This window comes from Lupinus angustifolius, chromosome LG04, assembly GCF_001865875.1.
Source record: "Lupinus angustifolius cultivar Tanjil chromosome LG04, LupAngTanjil_v1.0, whole genome shotgun sequence".
In the NCBI taxonomy this organism is placed as follows: Eukaryota; Viridiplantae; Streptophyta; class Magnoliopsida; order Fabales; family Fabaceae; genus Lupinus; species Lupinus angustifolius.
In genome coordinates this window covers 27,219,747-27,244,529 of record NC_032012.1, presented here as the reverse complement: position 1 = coordinate 27,244,529, position 24,783 = coordinate 27,219,747, and the positions used below count along the sequence as shown (strand labels likewise).

The 24,783-nt window shown below is 34.2% G+C and overlaps 3 protein-coding genes across 3 annotated transcripts; all 3 read left to right on the top strand.

The window, feature by feature from the left end:
* Positions 960 to 8,735, top strand: LOC109346829 (dymeclin-like). Its single transcript, XM_019586635.1, has 18 exons — positions 960 to 1,273; positions 2,191 to 2,427; positions 2,684 to 2,747; positions 2,832 to 2,961; positions 3,057 to 3,201; positions 3,358 to 3,609; positions 3,689 to 3,773; positions 4,321 to 4,423; positions 4,585 to 4,710; positions 4,795 to 4,908; positions 5,976 to 6,094; positions 6,198 to 6,285; positions 6,372 to 6,464; positions 6,595 to 6,684; positions 6,819 to 6,938; positions 7,041 to 7,132; positions 7,549 to 7,606; positions 8,421 to 8,735. Exons 1-18 carry the CDS (start codon positions 1,093 to 1,095, stop codon positions 8,496 to 8,498), a joined length of 2,175 nt encoding a protein of 724 aa, XP_019442180.1. The 5' UTR covers positions 960 to 1,092; the 3' UTR covers positions 8,499 to 8,735.
* Positions 10,641 to 13,035, top strand: LOC109346830 (transmembrane emp24 domain-containing protein p24beta3-like). Its single transcript, XM_019586636.1, has 4 exons — positions 10,641 to 11,045; positions 12,006 to 12,192; positions 12,393 to 12,500; positions 12,652 to 13,035. Exons 1-4 carry the CDS (start codon positions 10,830 to 10,832, stop codon positions 12,783 to 12,785), a joined length of 645 nt encoding a protein of 214 aa, XP_019442181.1. The 5' UTR covers positions 10,641 to 10,829; the 3' UTR covers positions 12,786 to 13,035.
* Positions 14,517 to 24,580, top strand: LOC109346828 (protein GFS12). Its single transcript, XM_019586634.1, has 17 exons — positions 14,517 to 14,601; positions 14,773 to 14,942; positions 15,045 to 15,127; positions 15,866 to 17,935; positions 18,446 to 18,773; positions 18,866 to 19,081; positions 19,190 to 19,262; positions 19,344 to 19,549; positions 19,642 to 19,704; positions 20,210 to 20,418; positions 21,321 to 21,432; positions 21,570 to 22,091; positions 22,463 to 22,773; positions 22,845 to 23,088; positions 23,168 to 23,241; positions 23,907 to 24,045; positions 24,339 to 24,580. The coding sequence occupies exons 2-17, from the start codon at positions 14,814 to 14,816 to the stop codon at positions 24,486 to 24,488; spliced, it is 4,929 nt and encodes a 1,642-aa protein (XP_019442179.1). The 5' UTR covers positions 14,517 to 14,601; positions 14,773 to 14,813; the 3' UTR covers positions 24,489 to 24,580.

Sequence of the window (24,783 nt, the reverse complement as noted above, 5' to 3'; positions counted from 1 at the left end):
TAATGTCATATAACACTTTCCCAGTTATTGATCTAAGCCCAACAATAATAATGTGAAAACAGAAAACAAGACATATAACACTTTCACTTGTAAGTATTTCAAACCTTGTTGAAGTGGGGTGCTGTCATGTATGGTGCATGTAATAGCCATCCTCTCACTACAAACACCTTTTGTGTCATCTTCGACTCTCTTTTTCCTTATCAATAGATATGTGTTTGTCTTATTACTGGGTTGTGGTGTGAATGTGAATGTGAGAGTGGTAATGGCTGAAGTTGAAGAGAAGAGAAAAGTGAAGGTAGTGAAGGTGGTGAAGGTAGTTAAAAAGTGGTAGTAGAGATGGTGGTGGCACGAAAAATGAGAGAGCTTAAAGTCATTGTATTATTTCTCATTCTCCAACTTAACAGATGAAACAATATTTACTGGCTCCACATGCAATGTTAAAAATGCTAAATCTATTATTTAATTAATTAATACTAAAAAAAACAATTATCATAAGATTTAATTGAATTTGTTAATAAAATAATTTAGAAATTATTGAATCCTTCCTTTTTCTAATATTCCATTATGTACTATTATAGGATCTAAACTCCATTTTAAGGTAGAGTTATATTTTTTGTTTTAAGTGAGTCCTATTAGCCTTTTATGAAATTGTAAAAGTCTTATATAGATACCACACAAGATAAAGGATTTCAATTCAATTCTAATAAGTAATAACACCTCATATTTGAATTCAAGTACATTTGGCACTATTAGGTATTATTAATGATTGATTTGATTTAGAAGTAAAATGTGTCATTTTTGTAAGTATATAGGAGGATTTGTAACAAAATTTATGATTTACTTATAAAAAATAATGGGTGCGATAACAGAAAACCAGTGATCCAAACAAATCTCTGACTTAATTTATAACCCAATTATTAATAATTAATAATTAATGTCCTAAAACAAAAACCATTTTTCTCCATCTTCTTCTCGTCATCGTTGTTGTTAGATTTACAATCTTCTATTTATTATTATTATTATTATTATTATTAATACACTGAATCAGATCCGAGTACACACTCAGACCTAACAAAACGCAGCGTTTAGAGAATGGGGTCAGCGCCATCAACACCGCGCAAGGGCACTGCATTCTCCCCGGAGTATCTTATCGGAAGCTTCGTCGGCGACAAGTCCTTCTCCGTCGATTCCGATTTGTGGCAGCAATTGCTTCAGATTCCGATCAATCTTCATTGGCCCACTCATCATGTTCAACAAGCTTGCCTCCTTTTAGGTTACTCTTATTATTCTCATCACTCCTTTTTTTATTCTTCGATCTGTGTCTAATTGCGTTCTATACCCTACAATTACATTGCTATATCAATAAATTAGGTTTCTAATATAATTTTATTGTAGACAAAGTTGAATCCGGATACTCACTTTGCAACAATACCAACTGAACTGATTATCAGAAACATTTAGATTTCTAATATAATGTTACTCAGTTCAAAGTCATATTTACTCTCCTTCAATGTATAGGTCATATTATATGTCAATTATGTTTCTCATTACTCATTTGTTTTATTTATTTTTGGGCTGAGAATCGATAATGGGTGGATGTGGATACTTCAATTGAAACCTACGTTGCTCAATTTGTGGGAACTAGCATTCGTTTAGAACTTCATTTCATGACGTTTATGAGCTATAATGCTGGGCTCTGATTTTGCCATCATTAGATGATGATAGTGTTAAGGACTTTGAGTATTCATAATTATTTTTACTCTTCTTCAATGTGTAGCGTATAATATATGCTATTAATGGTATAAAGGTGTGTAAATTTGTTTCCCGTGCCAATTCTTCTTATTATTTTAAACCATCTGTCATTGAGTCGTGTGTTATTTTTCACTTTATATTTTTTAAACTTTGATAATGGATTGATGTGGTTGCCTCATTTAGGACCTACTTTGCTCGATTTGTGTCTAATAGCATTGGTTAAGAGCTTAGTTTCAGGAACTTTAAGCTAGGATGTTAAAGTTTGATTTTTTCTATCTCAAAATGATGACACTATCAAGGATTTTTCAAATGTAACTTAGTTCAGCATGATTAATAGATGCCAATTATGGTATTAAGGACTACAAATTTGTATCCCATGGAAAATTTTATTTTTTATTTTTCACCATTTGTTGTAAGATGGAGTGTTATTTCTTGCAGCTAAAAACAATTGTCACACTAGGCATCTTGCAAAGATTTTGTTCCATCTAGCATGCTGCTTGCAAGAGTCCATGTCTACTTCTGGTGTGTCGCCCTTGGTTTATGAAAAGGCTATTAGTGCAGTGTACATCTGTTCAGTGTTTCTAAAGCACTTGATTGAAAGTGTCCAAGGTGATAACCTCGACTTATACCTCTCTCTCAACGATTGTGAGGATGCGCCAAAGGATATACTGGGAGGTAAATTTAACCCTTGTCATGTCAGATTTCGAATTAAGATATGCAATTGCAAACATACAAGCATATCAATCATTCAATACCATTTAACTTTGTTGCATATATGAAATGATTTTCAGTGGTGCAGGCATTTGTTTGAACTGGAACTTCCTTACTTTTCATGGGTTTTTATGACCTTTGTCATTTACTCTTTCAAATCTTATTTGGTTTTCATGTGGCCATTACAGTGTTATTCAGATTTCTTATTTTTTTTATGCAGATCAAAGTGTTGAAAATCTCGTTATGCGAAACGTGCTGAACTTTATAGTGTCAGTAGATGTGAGGTATGTCATGGGTAACTGAAGCTGCTAATTCTTGTTGTGTGAACTTTTTTGTCCTGACAATTGTTAACTTTTAACTTTTTGTAGTCCCGATACCTATCTCCTACATCTAGAGCTGCTTAATTTCATGATCATTGCAATGTCAACTCAGCTTCTCTGTGGGCCATCTCCTGGACCAGATGATGTGAACCCATTTCTTGATGCAGCAATGGCTCAGGTTAGAAGTCGAGATTTTATTATCAAGCCTTGTTTTTTAGCTGTTCTGTACCTACAGATAGTAAATTTCAGGTTAGTATGTTGTTATTTATGCAGGACAGTTCTCTGGTCAGTTCAGTTGTTTGCAGAATGCTTCTAAATTTCATTACCCGTCCTAGTATTCCATTTACTAGAGCATCTTATTCTATCTTTTATGACGGAAGCCAGAGTAGTGTGCTACAGAGAGTTGGTTCTGCAGCTGGTATATGAATACAATTTTCTGTTTATGGATTCTTTGAAGTCAAATGTCCTTTTTTTATACGAATTTATTAGAATTGTTTCATTGCTGCAAAATTCTTGTGTCAAGGTTGGAAACTTAAGGGCTGATACTTTTTTTTGCCATTTTTTGGCCTTGCAGCAAATATTGTTTTATCGCCGTTCAGTTATTTGGTCACTTCTAGTGGTGAAGGAGGACCGATAAGTCCTATAGCAGATAGCAGTCTTCACGTACTTCTTGTTCTCATTCATTATCATAAATGTGTTGCAAACGAGGACCACTCTGCCATTCAAAATAACAAATCATCCGCTTCAGATTCTTTACTCAAAGAAATCCCACATTTTTCTGACAACCCTTACTGCAAGGCCTTAGAGCACACAATTGATTGTGAATGTAATTTTTCTTTCATGTCTTCGTATATTGTTTTAGTTGATTGAGAAGGCCAGTTCTTTGATTAGTGCTTCAAATGCAGTGGATCGTGTTGATGTTGAGGGCAGTGCACACAGTGGACGACATGTTAAGTTGCCTTTTGCTACATTGTTTGATACACTTGGCATGTGAGTATTTTTTTTCCTTTTAGGTATTCAACAATTGACTCACTACATCCATACCATGCTTAACTACTGGGTTTTAAATCAATCTATTTCTGCAAAATAGAATGCACATGTTTGTATGTTATCATGATAGGTTGAAAACTTTGTTTCTCAAGTGTGACATGATCCGAACATGTACTAGTTGTTGACCTGTCTTATTATATGACATATATGAAACCTGTTTCTTATACTTTATGTTCAGTTATGTCTGGTCTTCTGCAATTCATTTATGATTTCCCTCTTGTTTATGTGGCTCATGCATATTATTACCATTTGCAGCTTTGGACCCATTACCTCATGGTCATGACCATCAGTTTTGTAATAAGTGTCATTTATTATAATTTCAGAGCTTGTAGATCCAGAAAGAATTCATGGATTTCTTGCCACTTGCACATATTTCATATATACAAAGTTATGCATGCATGTAGTGTATGCTACTTGTTGCAATTCATCATTTTGGATTTTGCATACTTGTAAGTGTTTTAATTGTTGTAACTTTATTCCTCTGCAGATGCTTAGCTGATGAGACTGCTGTCCTACTGCTTTACTCATTGTTGCAAGGGAACTCTGCCTTTATGGAGTATGTCTTGGTGCGGACCGATCTGGATACATTGGTATGAGTAGGGCAACAATGTTGACTTTCTTCTGTGTTGAAAGTGGGAAACAATTAATTCTTTATATACATAGAGATCAAAAGAACTTTCAAATGAAGATCTGTTGAGTATGTCTATTATGACTGAGGACTGAACCTTAGTTTATCATTTGAAATTTACAGTTAATGCCCATTCTGGAAGCTCTGTATAATGCTCCAAGTAGGACAGCTAATCAAATATACATGTTGCTGATTATACTTCTCATACTTAGTCAAGATTCTTCTTTTAATGCAAGCATTCATAAGCTGGTAAGAGTTGTATTCTGACATCTGACTTTGTGCTAAAACTTTGAGGATTTTCATGGAATGCTAACGTGGTGTATGCATGAACAGATATTGCCTGGTGTGCCATGGTACAAAGAACGTCTTCTCCATCAGACTTCTCTTGGTTCCCTCATGGTCATAATTCTTATCAGAACTGTACAGTATAATTTGTCCAAACTACGGGTATGAATATTAAACTGGGTTGGGCTATTAATTTAACTAATATCATTTATCTAGAATGAATTTGTTATGCTGACTGATTGTTTAATTCAAAAGTTACATTCATGCATTACTGGCTTACTAATATGGTTATTACTGAGAGGTGTGTGTCAGCTGTTCTCATTTCTTATGAGTTATGACTTTGTTAGTGGATTATGTAAACTGATTGACATTATTGGTTGTGATGTTTTTCTTTTATGTAAAACACTTATCCCATTCTAGTTCAGTTGAAAGTACTTTACCTCAATGCCTAATATTGGATTTACATCTGTTGCTAAGCTGATGTATGGATACTGTTGCACCCCTGGCCCACTGGCACTATGAAAAAACTTGTCTGCCTTGAAATTCTAATTTATATTTCAGAAGTGTATGCATTTATATTTTTAGTTCAACGAATTTTAAATTTTAAAGGCTTCTCATAATGTAACTTTCACTCGAGTATGTAAGCTTCATGTTTGGTTTATATTCTTACTTTCTTTTGCTTTATTTTAAATTTTAATATATATATATATATATTGTTATGTTATATAATTATATATAGTTATTGCATTTGTTTACCTGCTGGGTTTACTGCTCTTCTAAGTGCATTCTTGGGAAAGATTATTTTGTAAGTTGTTTTGAACACTAAATAAGCTAACTGAAATACACGGTGCGATAAACAAGATATTGTATATTATAAATAATATACACAGTATCTCTACAAGCCTGAGAGTAAGAACTAAGAAAGCAATGAGATCCTGTTGCCCTATGCCCTCTGAAAATATTGATTACTTATATAATATGCCAATGGATATGGGTAGAATTGACGTATATTATGCTTGGAAATGTTTCTGATCCTTTTTTACATTAGTATTGTTGTGTATATTGAACTTCTAAAACTGATTTTATTATACTCATATAGGAGGTCTATCTCTGTTAACATGAATTATAGGATCATATATCTGAATTATAGTATAACATATCTGAATCATAGGCTAACATGAATTATAGGATGTCCTCCTCTGATCATCCTGCTATGTCTTGAATTATAGGATGTCTATCTCCATACAACATGTCTGGCAACATTGGCAAACATGGCACCTCATGTTCACCGTTTGAGTGCATATGCATCTCAGAGACTAGTCAGTCTTTTTGATATGCTTTCACGCAAGTATGCAACTATACTATTGGCCTTCATGATGATTTGAACATAATTTAAGAACTGATCATAGTTTATGCTATAAAGATTTAACCATATAATTGCTTTTCATTAGGTATAACAAATTAGCAGATAGCAGAGATGATAAACTACATATTGCCAAAGGCAGCTCATTCGATGAAAACAGTCTTGCAGAAGATATGGTATGTATGGTCTTGTTCGTTTTTTGGTTCTCTTAATTACAAACTTTAGGCTATTCCTTTTCCTAAATTATATTCTTCTAGTGCAGTCAACTGAATTGCACATTTACACGGACTTCTTGAGGCTTGTACTAGAAATAATAAATGCAATCCTGACTTATGCGCTGCCTCGGAATCCCGAGGTATGATTTGATCCCTCTACTTGATTCATTGCAGATTTAGCTCATCTATTTTTATCTGACTCACAATAACTTAAGTTTACATTATGACCTTTAACATCTGCTGTATTGCTATCCTATTTGACTGGGACAGGTAGTATATGCAGTAATGCACAGGCAAGAAGTTTTTCATCCATTCAAGAACCATCCACGTTTCAGTGAACTGCTTGAAAACATTTATACTGTATGTCTAATATATTTAAAATAATTCAGAGTTTAAATATATGCTTACCCTTCAAAATTTATGCAAGTTTTAGAAGAGAAAGTGTGTTGGTGTTTCTGAGTGTTCAAATGATATAATCTATAAAATATTTGCAGGTATTAGATTTTTTCAATAGTCGTATGGATGCTCAAAGAGTGGATGGTGACTGGTCGGTCAATGAAGTGCTTCAAGTAATTATTACTAATTGTCGCTCTTGGCGGGGTGATGGACTGAAGGTTAGATGGGAATAGATATTGTGATTTGTGGTTTGCTTCCAATAGGGAATATCATTAGGAGGAGTACTTTCTCTGTTTCTGAATCAATATCTTGTATGGCAGATGTTTACTCAACTGCGCTTCACATATGAACAAGAGAGTCATCCAGAGGAGTTTTTTATCCCATACGTCTGGCAGCTAGTACTATCCTGTTGGTATGGTTCCTATAGCTTGTTATTCACATATTCTCAGTTATAGTGTAATTATTTTTCTACCAACAATTGGTCTTACTTCATTTCACTCCGCTTCTAAACCGAATGTGTTGGCCATATAGGTACCAACCACCCTTGGATAATCATTACAAGTAGTTGAAACTCGAGATACCATAGGGGATTAATTATGCCGTCCTTTTTTTAGATTAATTCTATCGTTTCCTAGAAACTGCTTCTCCGCTTGTAGGATAAGGCTACGTATATGTACCTGCCGAGACCCCACTAGGTGGGAGTCTTATGCACTTAATTACCTTTTTATTAATTATATCGACTATCTCATTATTGATTTTAACTTCTGTTGATTCTCTACTTCCTAAGGTTTCTTCATTCACTGATGCATGAAATTGTGTCATCTACAGTGGAATCACATTCAACACGGGAGCCATAAATTTGTTTCCAGTTGATCTACCTACAGAAGTATGTATCTGAATCTCTGTGTATTCTAATAGTACGATTGCATTTCTAATATTTTGGGTGATAATATTTCATATTTTCAATAGCTTATATTACTGTTTCTATGAAGCATAGATGTCTACTATCAATACGGTCCTAGTGTAAGTTTAATTGTTATTGATGATGATTCATTCTCACATCTCATTTGTGTAATGCTTTACTGATTTTCCATGAAACCTTGTCGGTTTGACAAAATTGGATCACCCATTATCTTTGACGTATAGAACAAGTAATTAAAGGACAAGATTGTTTGGTTCCCCACCTTTCAATTTGTAGCTTTACCCTTGTAGTGTGAGTTTGGTCTGGATCAATTTCGTGCAGAGAGTAATGTGATTTTAGTTTGCCTTAAATATATTTTGGTCCCTGCAAATTTTTTGAATTTTGGTTTTAGTCCCTAGTACTTTTTGTTTTGAGTTTTGGTGTTTATATATTCTGAAATTTTGATTGTCTATGGTGAGGATGTGGATAAACCCACATGTAATACGTGTCATACTAAGTGATGATGTGGCTAATTATGACGTTAATACGTCATCAATGATGACTAAAACCAAAATGATCAACTAAAGCAGAGACTAGAAAGGGCGGTCAAGTGCACAAAGGTCATGCTAGTGGAGTCTGGGATAGTAGATGTTTGTAGTCTTACTCTCACATGAAGAGGCTGTTACCAGTAAAGTTGAGACTAAAACTAAGATAAAGAGGAGGACTAGAATTAAAATTTTCTGTATTTGCAGCAACTAAAAACATATTTAATCCTTTTAGTAATTGTAATGATTTGCAGAGCATTGAAGATGGAGTGGTGGAAAGCACTCTGCAAAATGGTGATTTTGACAAGCCTGATTATCAGCTTGATCCTTAGCCTGGGGTATAGTTTCTGTTAGTGAATATTTGTACATATTAAGTAGCTGCTATGATTTGTGCTGTGCCTAAAAAGAAAGAACTGCTACGATGTGTGTTGTTCTCATTCTTTTCTGTTCATAAATCAAAAAAATAATAGTATAAAGGTTCAATTCCCGTATATGAAAATGAGATATCCATGTAATCAATAAGTGGTGAGGCTAATATTCATATCGTTCATAGAAGTAGCTTATTTATACGTGCAATATTTTTTATTATTTTTGGTCAGCTCAATGTTAAAGAAACACGAAATAATAACTTGGTGAACCGTGTATGGTAAATTCATATCATTTCTCCTTTTTTTAATTGTACTTTACGATAAATTTGATTTATCTGATGCTTTGTTGCTTTATGGTTACATTACATCGACCTTAGTTAATGATATTCATATGGTTCATAGAAGTGGTACTTATTAATCATTAGAAAGTAAGTTTGAAACCAATTAAGGAGTGTGTGTGGGTTTAGTTAGAGAAGGGTGGCAGCCTTGAGAAAGTGAGTGAAAGCAAGTGCTACCAAACCCAACATAGGAAATCTCCCATTCCATTGTTCAGCATCTGAGGACATGATCCTTTGGGACTTAGACTCCACAGTCCACACTAACCCCTTGGAATAATGGAATCAAGGAATAATGGAATCAAGGAAGCAAGGGAGAGTAACACACTAGTCCCCAAGAACCATGTGATGCCACCATTTCATAATTGTGGTAACACACATGGTTGGAGACGTGGCTCTTATAACAACATCGATAGTGGCACCTTTTACCCCATAAACCAATTCATCACTTCAAATTTTGTAGCCAACTCAACTTTTTATGCGGAAGTGCTTTCAAAGCTAAAGACATCTTTTAAGTATATTAAGCTCTATTTCACATCTTTCATCACAGCTTCGTAAAACTAGTTAATTAAATAGCTCCTAACTTATAAGCTACTCCTATCAACTTATTTTAACCAAAGTTTATAATAATGTAATGTCTTTTTTTTATTTAAATTGGTTTTCACAGATTGGTTTCATTACAAAACTTTAAGTATGTGGATTTTAACCGATATTGTAGTTTTTTTTATAGAAGATGGGCATTATTAAGTTTATTTTTTATAAATAAAATTTAAGTGAATTCATTCCAAGCTCATGGTGTTGTTGTGGGTCTCATAAGTCTGAAAATGCTTACAAAAGTATTTAATGATGTTCTATATATTTATATAAAATAAAAAGTTTACACATTAGATCATGCAATATCATATTTCTTTATAGTGTAATATTTATGCAATATTAGTGTAAAAATCTGTACTCAATCTGTATATCTTTTATCATATATTTGTATTATTTTTTTGAAGAGTTAATGATAATTAAAAGTGAATGATAATAATGTATAAAACTATTATATGCATATATTTTTTCTTTAGTTAACTCTTAAATATGTATAAATATTTTAAAATTATTTTCCTACTTTTATTTTTATCTCATTCGAAATATATCATCAATATGTGATATCCTATTCTTTTAAGTAGAGTAATATATTATTGTATTGTTCAAATTTTTTTTTGTATAAGTAAGGAATTTCCTTACCTTATGTGTGAGGAATTAATCTTTTTCATGTGTATGGTCTTCTTCTAAATAAGTATTACTAATTGAAGTCTTATCTTTTAATCTGTCGGATCTAGTAAATCTTACATTATTTTATCAACATCTTGTTATTATATTTTTCATTTTTTAAATATAAAAAATGTTTTTTTGTTGAGATTGATTATATTTGTTTTTTATTTATCAAATAATTTTTTCCATGTAGCTATGATGGAGCATGATTCTTAATAATTCTAGTTAAATATCCTTTTTACTTATTTTATTATTTTTATTTCTTATATCTTAATTTCCTTATTAAATTCAAATTCTTATTTTTTTTATGATTACATTTCATTAATGTAAATTTTTATCTTATTTTTTCCCACTTTTGTTTTAAAATGGTCTTAAAATAAAATCACTTTCTTATTTTCATTAAACTATTTTCCTATAATAGATAGATATAAAAAGAAAATTAGTAATATAGAATATAAAGATTTGACTATTCTTGTGTTGACCCTGTCCCACCTAGTACAAACCCTGTCCTCTGATTGGCTAGTGCACGTGTGAGTGCCGTTTTGCTGCGTTTTACTCTCGTATACATGAAACGCAGAAAGGAACCACCTTTCCCATATATTTCATGTTTAAGATCTAGGGAATTACTTACCCACTTCTCAAATTTCCCCAATTTTTATATTTATTTCAGAATCCAAAACAACAAAAAAATCCCCAAAATTTGATGATGGATGAAACGCATAGAAAGATGTGGAGTGTTTTGATGTGTTTGATGATGAGCTGCTTCATTGGTCGCATTGAATCGCTATCAGTGACAGTGAACGACGTTGAGTGCGTCTACGATTATGTGTTTGCAGAGGGTGACACCGTTTCTGGCAATTTTGTTGTCGTTGACCATGACATTTTCTGGAGCTCCGATCACCCTGGTATCGATTTCACGGTTAGTCTTATCTCAATTTTTCGATTTATCTAATTGCTTCAATTATTGAATTCTCAAGTTTTAGGATTTTATTTTATTTTATTTTCTAGGGTTAATGAAAAGAAGGGTTTTTTCCCTTCTATTTGGTTTATGAGAAGATTACAAGAGATTTAGTTTTAGTTGTTCTTTTGGGTGTGTGTTACATTGTTTTAAATCTCGGTCTGCAACCACTATAGACCATGATATGTTATGGTTCTTATATTCGTCAAAACCATACCTTAATTGCCCACAATTGTTCCTTATGTTAAGGTTTTGGAAGTCTCGGTTCGCAGCCGCTATTTAAAACCTTGAAATGCCAACATTGAGATAATTGATATGGTTAATGAGTACTAACTCAATGTTTTCAGTTCAGTTATGTGTTGTTTTATGTGTTTATTGGGAAGATACTTTTGGTTTTGGACCACGATCACTATATAGTGATGCAGAATTGAAGTCCTGGTGCCCTAGGAATTTCTTTTATGCTTATAATAAGTTAACAGAAGACCATAAAAAAGAGCAATTTAACAAAAGGGAATGTATGACCGGCCTCATTCTTAGGAGATGAGCTATCAATGACTCCTTGAGGATCATATACGATGCAAATGGTATTGAGATGTTGAAATTTGACTGCAGAAAGTAGAAATTTCATTAGATTGGTAGTTGTCATTTGTAGTACAGCTTAATGAAAATGCAACTAAGCCATATTACATGGCATAAATTGCTTGCTTTTTGAAGCTTGAACAATGACCAAGATGAGTATCAGTATTCAATACTTGTTTTACTTGAATGTTCACTTTACTTTAATCTCCTTTTGTGTATTGCTGCCATTCAAATGGATGGTGGCAATGACCTTATAAAAAAATTGTGACTGTGCCTTAGCAGTTAGCTATTGTTTTGTAACTTTATCTTTTCAGCTATACTAATTTTTGCCAAAATCTGCAGGTGACATCTGCTGCAGGTAATACTGTCCACAGTGTCAAGGGAACCTCTGGTGAGAAGTTTCAATTTAAAGCCCCCACACAAGGAATGCATAAGTTTTGCTTTCATAACCCATACTCGACACCGGAGACCGTTTCATTCTACATCCATATTGGTCATATTCCTTCTCAGAGTGACCTTGCCAAGGATGGTATGTTGTCTTGTCTGTATAATCTGGCTAATAGATTCTATTATGGTGTTATTATATTTATATTTTAGGTATTAAATAGTGCAGTCATTTATTATTTAGCCTTGGTATTTCTTTAAATTTGTGAAGAATGATTCAAGTGTTCCATTTTCTCTCTAATTTCTTTGACTTTGGGGTCTCTCTTTTACTTTGATGGTTTGCAGAGCATTTGGACCCAATTAATGTTAAAATTGCTGAGCTCAGAGAGTCACTAGAGTCTGTTACAGCTGAACAAAAGTACTTGAGAGCTCGTGATGCAAGGCATCGCTATAGTAAGTAGTTTTCTTTTCCATGAAAAGTGGACTGTTCACTTGAGAAAATTTGATTTTTTCTCACAATCTTTCATCCATTTATGCAATTTATTGGCACATTTCTGTTGTTTCCTCATCATACATAATAGTGATGATTTTGTTTTTGATGTAGCAAACGAGAGCACACGTAAGCGTGTGGTCTTCTACACTGTTGGAGAGTACATTCTGTTGGCCGCTGTTAGTGCACTGCAAGTCGTATACATCAAACATCTTTTCGGCAAGTCCGTGGCCTTCAACCGTGTTTGAGTCCCCTCACTAACCTTATGGTTTCCTTCTTTCTTTAGCAATGGGGTTAGATTTAGAGACTTATTCTCTGTGGAAACGATACATAATCCTTATAGATGTGACTTGTATTTTGAAGCTCAACTACTTTGAATTTCAGTGGATTTACAGAAATTAAACATTATGGTAATACCTTATCTTTGATTGGTGTTAGTCTATACTGTGGTTTCTTGAATAGTTGAAGTAAAAATAAGGTACATTGGGTAATTTGGAATCATATAATTCACATTCATTGCTTTGCTATGTAGTTATAATAATATGATATTCAATAACTAGAAACATGCAGTTCGTACACACAAGAGAGATGACCACTGTGATCAGAGAACCAAACCCATCTCTGTTTTTCTATGTGTCATCGGAATTGTTTGATGATAATGTGTTGGAATCCCTTTTTATATTTATGTGATAATGATACATAGTAATAGTATATGTGTTGGAATGCTAGTGTTGGTGACAATTCCAGTGGCTATGACAATTATTGTCCTATGTTGTCCGGAAAATTACATAATTATTTTGTACACATTTTCAACTAAATTGCATATATTAATAAAAGTACTTACTTTCTTGATTTTTTTAAAATATATTATAACATTACATATTGTATATCATAAGGAAAATCAAGATTTGTATAGGATCCTTGTTCCTTATAATGGAATTACAAGCTGAGCACGTGTATAGAAAATAAACAATGGGGAGCGATCCTTGCTTGAGTGAAAAATGGATGTTAAATTTATTTTCTTTCGATTGGGTGAAGAGTGTTTCTATTCTGCTTGTGGAATGGTAAAGATGTTTAATAATTTTGTTAAGTGTTATTTCTTATAATATATTTGTATACTTTAACCCCTTATAATTCATAAAAATGTAATTATTATAAAAATAAATAGAGAATTATTTACACCTAGTTAAATGACATCAATTCTTCTATCATCAATAATTTTTATTCAAAATAAATTCAATTAAAGCAAATGTTAGATTGAAAGTTCATATCTCATATATTTTATATGTAAAAATTCATAGAAAAAACAACATTGTTTAGTAATCAATTCATATACATCAAAATTAATTGATCATATATTTTTGAAATATATGAAGATGGACACTATTTGATTCTCACAATTTTCTCAAAATTTAAAAATATGGTCTAGATATAGTTATTAATCAAGGAATGAGATCAACATAGTTTAGATTTTATAAAAGTTATAGTAAGAGATGACATAATTTAACATAGTGTAGATGAATCTCTTCTCTTTTAATATTGTGTTTTAATGAGGATAATTAGGCATTCTGCATCATTACATATGTTCTTTCCCATTTTTTTTTTAATTTAAGATATTATTTCTTTCCATTTTGATTACACCCTAAGAATATGATAAAATATAAAAAATGGTTTGTTTGGAACATTTTCTCTTGATTTCTTGTCTAAAGGCCTCTAAAATGTTTTGTTGGTTGATTGAAACAATAGTCCAAATAAATGGGTGGACTTTCTTAGAATCCCTTCCAAATAGATTCTACTTCACCTATCCAATTTGATCATAGAAAGTGTAATCAAAAGTCTATTAACTTGGTCTAATTGTAACCCAAACTTAGATCAATAACGCAAATTGCTCCAACATCTACCCATAATATAATGCCTCTTCTAATTAATCAACAAAATTACACAATTTACTCACCTTAATTGTTAATTATTTTATGAAGTTTCAATTTGGTTCTTGCCACCAATAGTCCAACACCATTGTAACGGAACCCATATTTTGTATTTTGTCACCAATATCCACATTTTTTAATGGAATTCATCATCTTCATCTTCTTTTTCTACTTAGTATAAAATAAACGATTCCTTTTATCAATTAGAGGAAGGAGTTAAGTCTCTTAAGAAGGAGAAAAATAGAAGATTTGAAAGAAAAAGGAGAAAAACTCATTTACTTTGAAGTCGTAGATCGTTGGAGATTGGAGAGTGATAACTCGGCGAGTTGACTCAGTTGAAGCGATGCAATGGAGGAACAGAGTAACTGCTTCGAATGCCTGAAACGCAGTATCAACTGTGATTTTTGTGATAAAGTTGTATTCAATTATGGATTCTCCAATTCTCCTTTGCCTTTCGGATCCTCTGCAATCGTCCACGTCTCTCTCTCTCTCTCTCTCTCTCTCTCTCTCTCTCTCTCTTTGAATTCTCAGATTAATTTGATCATTTTTGTTCATTTTTTATTCTTTTTTGGACAACAGATTTGTGGTGGTGAAGCTTCATCTGCTCAATTTATATTGCAGTACATGTCCACTCTTCACAACAACTGTTTTACCAATTATGTGTATGATTTTTCTTATTTTCATTTTCATTTTTCCTAATGCTTTTCTCAATTAGGTTTAAAACATTGCTGGTGACGTTACCTGAAAATTGTGAGATTTTAGCTGAAAGCTCTTAGTTGTATAGGTAGCTGATTGAAATAGAACTTTTCGCAAAATTAATTGTGTGATCAGATGAAAAATTAAAGGACAAAAATGAGACATGAATTATTCAAACAACTTACAGTTTTTGGAAAGCTACTTCAACCAGCTTTCCATACGCTACCACTCAGAAGCTATACTCTCTTTTTACTTTTTCTTTCACCACAAGGCAGCAGCTCTACAAGCTTTTTGATTGAGTCAATAAGCTATAATTAACCGATTAACTTATAAGCTCATCTTGTCAAACACACTAGCCAGATGTTTTGATATACTCTATTTGTGGTTATGCATTCTCATACGAAATAATGATAATAATAATAATAATAATAATAGTAGTAGTTTTTCTGGTAATGGTTAAGAAACCCAATAAAAGAAAGTTTGTTTTGTGAAGCAATTTTTTTTCTCTTTATTAAATACACCACTTCTCAATTCAAGCTTTAGTTTTTTGGGTTTCTTAACCAAAACTATTGCCCATAAAAAACAATAATAGTAATAGTAATAATGATAATAATAACAACAATGGTGATGATATTTTAGTTCATGTTTGGGTTTGTTGCTCTAAATAAATAATTACAGATGATAAACTATTGTTCTCTTTGCAGAAATGAATATATTTTGGATAGTAATGAAGGCACTGGAAGTGATGATCATCCTCATAATGGAGGAATTCAATATACTAATGTGGTCAATGGTGGAATTGATTCAGAAGATTCTGAAACCACAAAAGCTTCTTCCAGGAACTCAACTTGTAATCATTCTGGAAGGTTTTCTTGCACAAGGACAATCACTTCACTGGCTGCGATTGCTCGTGTGGGAGTTTCTTCCTCTTCTACTTTGCAAGATATTGCTTCTGCTTTCTTGTCTGGGTTAATCGAAGATCATGTGTTGGATTCACTTAATCTCTTGATTGAAGGGAAACCTTCAGGACGGGACAGTATAAATTTCCTCAGTTTAATTGGGTTGCCATCATTTGAGGAAGATGCTTTTCCCGGCTCCTTGAGGCATCCCAACATCGTTCCTGTTCTCGCGATACTTAGAACATCTGATCACGTTAACATGGTGCTTCCGAAGACTCCATATAACTTGGAACACATTCTTCATTTTAACCCAAATGCCTTAAAGTCTGATTGGCATAGAAGATTTCTTATATATCAGCTACTCTCGGCCTTAGTATACTTACATGGTTTAGGGGTTTCCCATGGCAATATATGCCCCTCCAATATCATGTTGACTGACTCATTATGGTCTTTGCTGAGATTATGGAGTGAAACTGATTCTAATTTAACTTTGCAAAAGAATGAAAGTGTTAATTCTGGCCCTGCCAAAATTGGTTGCTGTAATAGCGCTTGTCATTCTAATGGCCTTTACGCTGATCTAAAGCTTTCTCCATCAATAGATTGGCATTCTAGCTTTCATCAGTGGTGGAGAGGAGAATTAAGTAATTTTGAGTATTTACTCATCTTAAACAGATTAGCAGGAAGAAGGTGGGGGGATCATACATTTCATCCAGTAATGCCTTGGGTAATAGATTTTAGCTCAAAACCTTATGATAATTGTGATGCAGGATGGCGAGACTTAACCAAGAGCAAATGGCGCTTGGCAAAAGGTGATGAACAGTTGGACTTCACATATTCCACTTCTGAAATCCCTCATCATGTATCAGATGAATGTCTGTCTGAGTTGGCTGTCTGTAGTTATAAAGCAAGAAGGTTGCCTTTGAGTATTCTCCTAATGGCTGTCCGTTCAGTGTACGAACCTAATGAGTATCCTTCCACAATGCAGAGGCTCTATCAATGGACCCCCGATGAATGCATTCCTGAGTTTTACAGTGATGCCCAAATTTTTAGGTCAATACATGATGGTATGGCTGATTTGGCTGTGCCTTCTTGGGCAGAGTGTCCTGAGGATTTCATTAAATTGCACCGTGATGCATTAGAAAGTAATAGGGTATCATTTCAACTACATCATTGGATAGATATAATCTTTGGGTACAAAATGTCCGGCCAGGCAGCCGTTACTGCTAAAAATGTGATGCTTCCTCCATCAGAACCTATGATGCCAAGATCAACAGGACGCCGTCAACTGTTTACACGGCCACACCCAGTTCGTCATGCCACTGCCAGAATAACACGTCATGGTACCAATAAATATGGCAAGGTTTGGAGCCAAGAAAGTGAGATGCAGCCAGAGACAACTCTCCTATCTGAAACTGCCTATCTACAAGAACTAGAACAAGCATCTGCTTTTTCTGAACATGCTAGGCATTTGAATGCTTGTTACCATTATCCATTAAATCAAATAGAGAGGAACATATCATCCTTGGGTGATCCAGCAACAGAGACATCTAGTGAAAATTACTGGGTGCCATACAAAACAAATCAAATTTCTTTTCTTGAGCACATGAAGGTGGAAGATGAAGGCTCCTCAGGATATCCAGACTTGTTGCTTTGGAGGCAGAAATTAGCTTCTTCAAGACTCGGCTCCGAAGATGTTGCCAGGGACATATTTTCTGTTGGTTGTCTCTTAGCAGAACTTCATATTTGCAAGCCACTCTTCGATTCAACCTCATTGGCAGTATACTTGGAGGATGGTATCTTACCAGGTCTCCTGCAGGAACTACCTCCTCATGTTAGATTACTTGTTGAAGCATGCATCCAAAAGGATTGGATGAGGTATCAGTGTGTGAGTACATGTACAATTGAGTTAAAGTGTTTGGAACCTATGAAGCCCAGATATGGATACATTTCAAATACAGCTAAGAAACTTGTTTCAATTTGTTTAATTTTCTGATCAGTGGACTTTTTTAATCACCTTTTTTAAATACTTTTTCAAATACATTTTAATAGAATACCCCTTTCCTAATATCTTTCTCAGCCTAATACCCCTCTTGCAATCGTTGTGGTTATATATTAATGAGAAATGATCTATATCTCTTTACAAATATTCTGCATCTATATGTAATATATGTTTCATAAACTTCTGTAACGTATCTAGAGTGTATCATATCTTGATTTTGAAAAAAAATATTGTATCCCCGTATCCATGTCATATCCTACTTGTGTCATAGCAAGTATCTGGGCTTCATAGTTTGGAACTTTTACCTAATTAGTGATTGAACTTTGGAAGATCCTTCCAAATCATCTTCATCTTTGTCTTTTCATGATTAATATTTTTCTATATAGGAGACCATCAGCTAAAATTCTTCTGGAATCACCTTATTTTCCAAAGACTGTCAAGTCTTCCTACTTGTTTCTTGCTCCACTTCAGCTTGTAGCTAAAGATGAAACCCGTCTTTGTTATGCTGCAAATCTTGCAAAGCAGGGAGCTCTCTGGGAAATGGGCACCTTTGCAGCTGAAATGTGTGCTCCTTACTGCTTACCACTTGTATTAAATGCTGTGAATGATACTGAAGCTGAATGGGCATACATACTACTGAAAGAATTCATGAAATGCTTAACAGGACATGCAGTGAAAAAATTGATCTTGCCAACCATACAGAAGATTTTACAGGCTAGTTTTGAAATTTATTTTCTGATTTTTATTTAGTCTGCAGAAAAAAAATGAGTTTCTTTTTTAAATCTTTTTCATACATCTTTTTTCAGACCACAGGCTATTTACATCTAAAGCTGTCCTTTTTACAAGATTCATTTGTACGTGAGATATGGAATCGAGTTGGCAAACAAGCATACCTGGAAACTATCCACCCGTTAGTCTTGTCAAACTTGTATATTTCTCCGAATAAAAGTTCAGCTTCCTCTGCTTCAGTGCTTCTAATTGGTTCCAGTGAGGAGCTCGGGATACCTATCACAATCCATCAGGTTCTTTATTGCATCAATCTTGAATACTTTGTTTTCATTTCTTCACTTGCATGCACTTCCCACTTGCAACAATTATTATGTTCTACTAACCTTTTATCTTTGAATCAGACAATCTTGCCTCTTGTCCACTGCTTTGGGAAAGGATTATGTGCTGATGGAATTGATGTGCTGGTCAGAATTGGTATTTGGCTTTCATGTTTTTCTATCATTTCATTACACATATCTTCAGTCTGTAATGCCCTTTAATTTTTTGACTTTTCAGGTGGAATTTTTGGGGAATCCTTTATTGTCAAACAGATGCTTCCGCTACTGAAAAATGTTGCTCGTTCCTTCATTGATGTTTCATTCATGAATAAGCCTGATCCTGTCCAGAGTTGGAGTGCTTTAGCGCTTATTGATTGTTTGATGACGTTAGATGGCCTTGTAGCTTTCTTGACAGAAGAGGTTATTGTAAAGGAGCTTCTTCAAGTATGGTTCTTATTCTTTTTGGCTTCAAAATGATTTAATTACCAGTAAATATTCTATCACAATTATTCGTTAAATCTGTCTTAAATATACAGGACCAAGTTTGCGTACACGTTGGGGTTCTTATGCTGAAACATATGGAAATCGCAGTGCTTCAGGTTCTTCATATTATCCATTGGTTTTTTTAGGCTCCTGCACCCATTGCTTGGTTCCATTGCTCTAATGGCATCTTAGCTTTACTCTTCACTATAACTTTTCATTTTTTTTAGTTTTATACTGGATTGTGAAACGTGAATCACCAAGGAAATGTGTAGTTTTACATGAATATTTGAGGGTTTCTAATGCTTTGTTTTTAATTGGAATGAATGATATAACTGATGAGTTATGATGTGGATGATTGAGGTTATGCCTTGGCCCATGGCTATTAAAACAGAGCATTGCACATAAAAACTTATAAGAACAACTAGGTACTCATTCTAAGAGGTCTGTGCAATTCTCTGAAGTTATATATTTTAAACTCTTTACTATGGTTGCTTCTGCTTTCTATTTAGTTTGTACCCTGACAGTGTGGCGTTAACTTCTCCATTTCATTGCCTTCATGCATCTCATCTATCAACTAATCACTTAAATTGTTAATTATGCTACACGCCTACTGTTTGTCAGGTTGCTGCTACTACTCTCTTTGGAATTTGTCAGCGGATTGGGGCCGATTTGACGGCATTGCATATTCTACCAAAACTGAACGAACTATTTGATGACCTTGCTTTTTCCCAGGAAGTTTCTAAAGGTTCAACTACTGTTGGCCGAAACTTGAAGGCTGCCAAGTTAAAAATTGGTGGGGACTTTCAGATTGAAAGTTATATGGATCTAGTGTGAGTGTCAAATCTGCTTTCTGGACTAGGATATGCTGGGAAATTGCTCTTCTTGATATCTAGTATCTTGTACAAAACTAGAACTATAGATTAAAGAGAAGAAAACCATAGAAGATAAAACAGAAATGAAACTTTTTAGTCACATTAGTGGTTGATCTCAAATCTAAAACTAATTTGTACTAAAGCCCTTTTTATAGTGAAAGACAACACAACCCCACATGTTATAAAGATTTCCTTATGAGAAATCCTATATCAAATAGCCAGACTACGTTAGGTAATCCTAAAGATTAAACAAAACCTGGAGTCGTAACACCAAATCCATAATTTAGTATGCTTAACTAAACCAAATAGATAATAAATAATCCGTTGAGCGCATTCCTAAACATCCTTGTGTGTGTATAAGCCCACTATAAGCTTCAATTATTTTGCTATCCTGGTTTTTTGATCCAATTGCAGTTTCCAATTTCCATTCTGATTTATTCAGTTTGTGCACATTTCTACTTGATTGAATACTACATTTTGTAATGTCCCTCGCCTCCTTGGTCATCCAAATAAGAGGTTAACTATTAATTTTTAAAAGCATGTGACAAGACTAAGTAATCCCCTTCAATCATTATTCGAGCTCAGCCTACGTGTCACAAGCTTGTCACATATGGTGTACTTACGTTTTTTTAATACAAAAAATCTCATTGTCTGCACTTATTGCAAAGAGGCATTAAATCAGCTCTATGTGCTTAATTTTGTTATATCGAGGGAAGGTGCTATTGAACCTGTAAGTGAAGACGTCAAAATGCAATTCTTCCCCGACTTTATATAGCTTGTATCCTAATTGGTCTGTTTTGATTACCTCAGTTTCTTCCTTTATTTTATAGTATGTATTACATCTTCTGGTTCATATGCAGTTTGGTTCTCTATACTTCTTTTGCATCTCTTCTTGGGATAGAGAAACTTCGTCAATGTTGTGCTACATGGTTGCTTCTCGAACAGTTTCTTCTACGCCATCATAATTGGAAAGTATGCTACATTTTCTTTTGTTTTCTTCTTTCCTCCACAAAATTGGAGACTTGTGTGTTTTTGTTTGTGTATTTTCTGTCACATAGCTTCAGGCCCATCTTTTTTGTTAGCTTATTTATAAACCCTTCGTTATTCAGTGGGAATATGCAGGAGAATCATCGAAGGGTGGTTCAGAAATTAATATTACTAGAAAACCTTCAAGTTCCCAGGGCTTCACATCTGAATACAATCCTGCAAAGCTGTTGCTTAATGGGGTTGGGTGGTCAATTCCACAATCCCAAGGAAGTAGAAATGCCAAAAACTTGATTCCTCAGAGACGACCATTTAAAGCTCATCGAAATCCAGCAGGAATGCAGGAAGGAGTAGCATACCAGATGAACCATGAGCCCTGGTTTTGGTTCCCCAGTCAAACCACCATTTGGGATGGGCCTGAATTTCCTGGAAGGATGGGAGTTCAGAAAGATGACCTTCCATGGAAGATCAGAGCATCTGTTATACACTCTATACGAGCACATCATGGAGCAGTGAGGTCCCTGGCTGTTGATCAAGATGAATGTACTGTTTTCACTGCAGGAATTGGCCAAGGGTATAAAGGAACTGTTCAGAAGTGGGAACTAAGCCAAACTAACTGTTTGTCTGGCTATTATGGCCATGAGGAGGTTCGGTTCTTCATCTTTTGCTGAAAATCTTAGTCTTCAACCTTGCAGAAATACTGTTTCATGTATCTCCCTCTAGATTTTATATCTTTCAATAGCAGAGTTTATATTCAGTCATATTTATATTGGTTAGCAAACTACAAATGTAGTATGATGGATGATGATTTGGAAAAAAAAATGGGAAGGGGCGTGGAAGGTATTACAAACTAGGACACAGAATACAATTAATTAGTATAGGCAATTGTGACAATTACTCTTGTGGTCATCTGTGATTATAAATTGTTTTTAGCTCAAATGGCATTTAGATGTTATGTACTTTTTAAGGTACCGACTTTTGCTATGAATTTTGTCTCATTATTTATCTCAAATTTTAGGCTGTGAATGATATTTGCATATTATCATCTAGTGGAAGAGTGGCATCTTGTGATGGAACAATTCATATTTGGAATAGTCAAACAGGGAAGCAAATATCAGTATTTGCCGAGTCCCAAGCAGAATCTGTCCATCCTACAAGCCATCTATCCTCTGCGTCAAAAATTAACAGTGACCAGGCAAATGTGCTTAATTTGAATACACTATCAAATGGAATATTGTCTAGTGCTTTTGATTCAAGCCTTTATACCTGCATGCATCTGTTAGACTCTGGTGAAAATATTGTAGTTGGCACGGGAAATGGTTCTCTCAGGTAAAGTTAAGTCTGATTTGAGTGCCATTTGAATAAGATTACATGAGAAGATATGCTGACACACTGTATAGGTTCATTAATGTTGCTCGAGGTCAAAAGCTTCATATCTGGAGAGGGGAGTCTAACGAATCTAGTTTTCCTTCTCTGATTTCTGCCATTTATTCCTATGGTTCTGATAAGATGCAAGCAGGTGGAATTTCCACTTCGCCATCTCTAATTGCAACTGGACTAAGTTCTGGTCATTGTAAATTATTTGATACAAAGAGCAGAAATGTTATTGCCTCTTGGCGAGCTCATGATGGATATGTGACGAAGGTATGTTAACTATGTTCACAATATTCGTGACTATCCGATTTGATTTTACATGCAACTTCACCAGTGTCTTTGTTTACAGTTGGCAGCACCTGAGGAGCATCTGCTCATTTCCAGCTCACTTGACAGAACTTTACGAGTTTGGGACTTAAGAATGTATGAGCTATAACTCTTCTTGAATCTTCAATTCATTAGGAATTAGTTGTTTCCAATAGGCTTCTCTATTGAGAGAAAGTTTTGAGTAAAGTGAAGCAGTGATAATCCTTGATAGCATATACAGCTGCTGGTCGTTTACTAATTAGTGATTCCATAGTATAAACGTTTTTACAAGATGTAGGTGCATATAGGAGATTAAAGAATGTATAATGATCAACATGGGCAAAAATACCTATTTTACCTGTACTTATTACCTTTTTGTCCTTGTTGTAATGTTGTCATGTGATTAAAGAATGTATAATGATCTACATGTTTATGTTGTTTCACGTTTCATGCATTCTGAGTTTCTGCTTGATATATTGTGCTTGTTTGAAGATATTTTCCTCAAAGAAAAACCTAAATAGAAGTTATAAGCTTTCTTCTACAGCTCCATTAAACATCCACAAACCCAGCACACCTTGTCTAATAGCTGTTGATTTGGTTAAAATTTTCATCAACGGCTGAGGTTCATTACTTGCTATTTGTATGGCATGTTACAGATTTGAAAGACAATGTTACAAACTAACTTTGCCTTTTTATTTTACAAAATCATCCTATAATAAAATTTGTTAGAGTTGGATATATCCTCCTGTAGGTTGTAGCTCATCTATTTCTTACTCTTGCAGGAATTTGCCATCCCAGCCGATTATTTTCAGAGGTCATTCAGATGGCATATCCAGTTTCTCCATCTGGGGCCGAGATGTTATCTCAATTTCCCGGAATAGGATTGGACTTCTCTCCTTGTCAAAGTCTGCCAACGAAACAGTATGCTTTTCTCTTTTGTGGTTCATGACTTGCTTGCTCGGTGTTTTATTTCCTTTGCTTGTTCATGTAGTTTTGCTCCCTAGTAATACGTGAATGTGCTGAAAATAACATTTAGTTGATACCCACCTTTTTTGCCAATCAGTTCTTTGCTAATTTAAGGGAGTGCAGTGCATCTGCTTTTTAGTTGCTATTGTTTAATAATATCCATTTGATTCATGCAAGGTTTTCCATTGGATTGATGTTATTGTTTAATAATATTGAAACATAATGGTTATGTGGTTTCAATGGCACAGGATGGGCAGCATAACATTAATCCCCAGAGACTGTACATTTCAGATAATGGAATAAGAGGATTGTCAGCATTATCAAGCATTACTATACTTCCATTCTCCAGATTGTTTCTCATTGGAACTGAAGATGGTTTTCTTAGAATTTGTTGTTAAATATGCTTCATTAGAGAGAGACATCATCATCAATAATATATTAAAATGTTAAGAGACAAATCACATTACAATTACATAATTAAATAATGATTTTGAAGGGGTTAAAAGTTGTATATTAGAGAGAGACATGTTCATTGGACACCATGGCAGAGTGACTAGTCTTTTGCATTATGATCAACTTTGGACCACTCTACTCACAACTCACAACTCACAACTCACAGGATACTCATACTTATCTTTTATATACCTCCTAAGTTCTAACACCCTCACTTACCAAAGGAACCATGCTTTCTTT

Bases quoted from the DNA above. Each gene is read 5' to 3' on its own strand.
- LOC109346829 (XM_019586635.1), top strand. From the start codon at position 1,093: ATGGGGTCAGCGCCATCAACACCGCGCAAGGGCACTGCATTCTCCCCG. The intron at 2,428-2,683 runs GTAAATTTAACC...TTTTTTATGCAG, and splicing joins GCCAAAGGATATACTGGGAG to ATCAAAGTGTTGAAAATCTC. The intron at 6,286-6,371 runs GTATGTATGGTC...CTTCTAGTGCAG, and splicing joins ACAGTCTTGCAGAAGATATG to TCAACTGAATTGCACATTTA.
- LOC109346830 (XM_019586636.1), top strand. From the start codon at position 10,830: ATGATGGATGAAACGCATAGAAAGATGTGGAGTGTTTTGATGTGTTTG. The intron at 11,046-12,005 runs GTTAGTCTTATC...CAAAATCTGCAG, and splicing joins ACCCTGGTATCGATTTCACG to GTGACATCTGCTGCAGGTAA. The intron at 12,501-12,651 runs GTAAGTAGTTTT...TTTTTGATGTAG, and splicing joins TGATGCAAGGCATCGCTATA to CAAACGAGAGCACACGTAAG.
- LOC109346828 (XM_019586634.1), top strand. From the start codon at position 14,814: ATGGAGGAACAGAGTAACTGCTTCGAATGCCTGAAACGCAGTATCAAC. The intron at 18,774-18,865 runs GCTAGTTTTGAA...ATCTTTTTTCAG, and splicing joins CCATACAGAAGATTTTACAG to ACCACAGGCTATTTACATCT. The intron at 19,705-20,209 runs GTTCTTCATATT...ACTGTTTGTCAG, and splicing joins TGGAAATCGCAGTGCTTCAG to GTTGCTGCTACTACTCTCTT.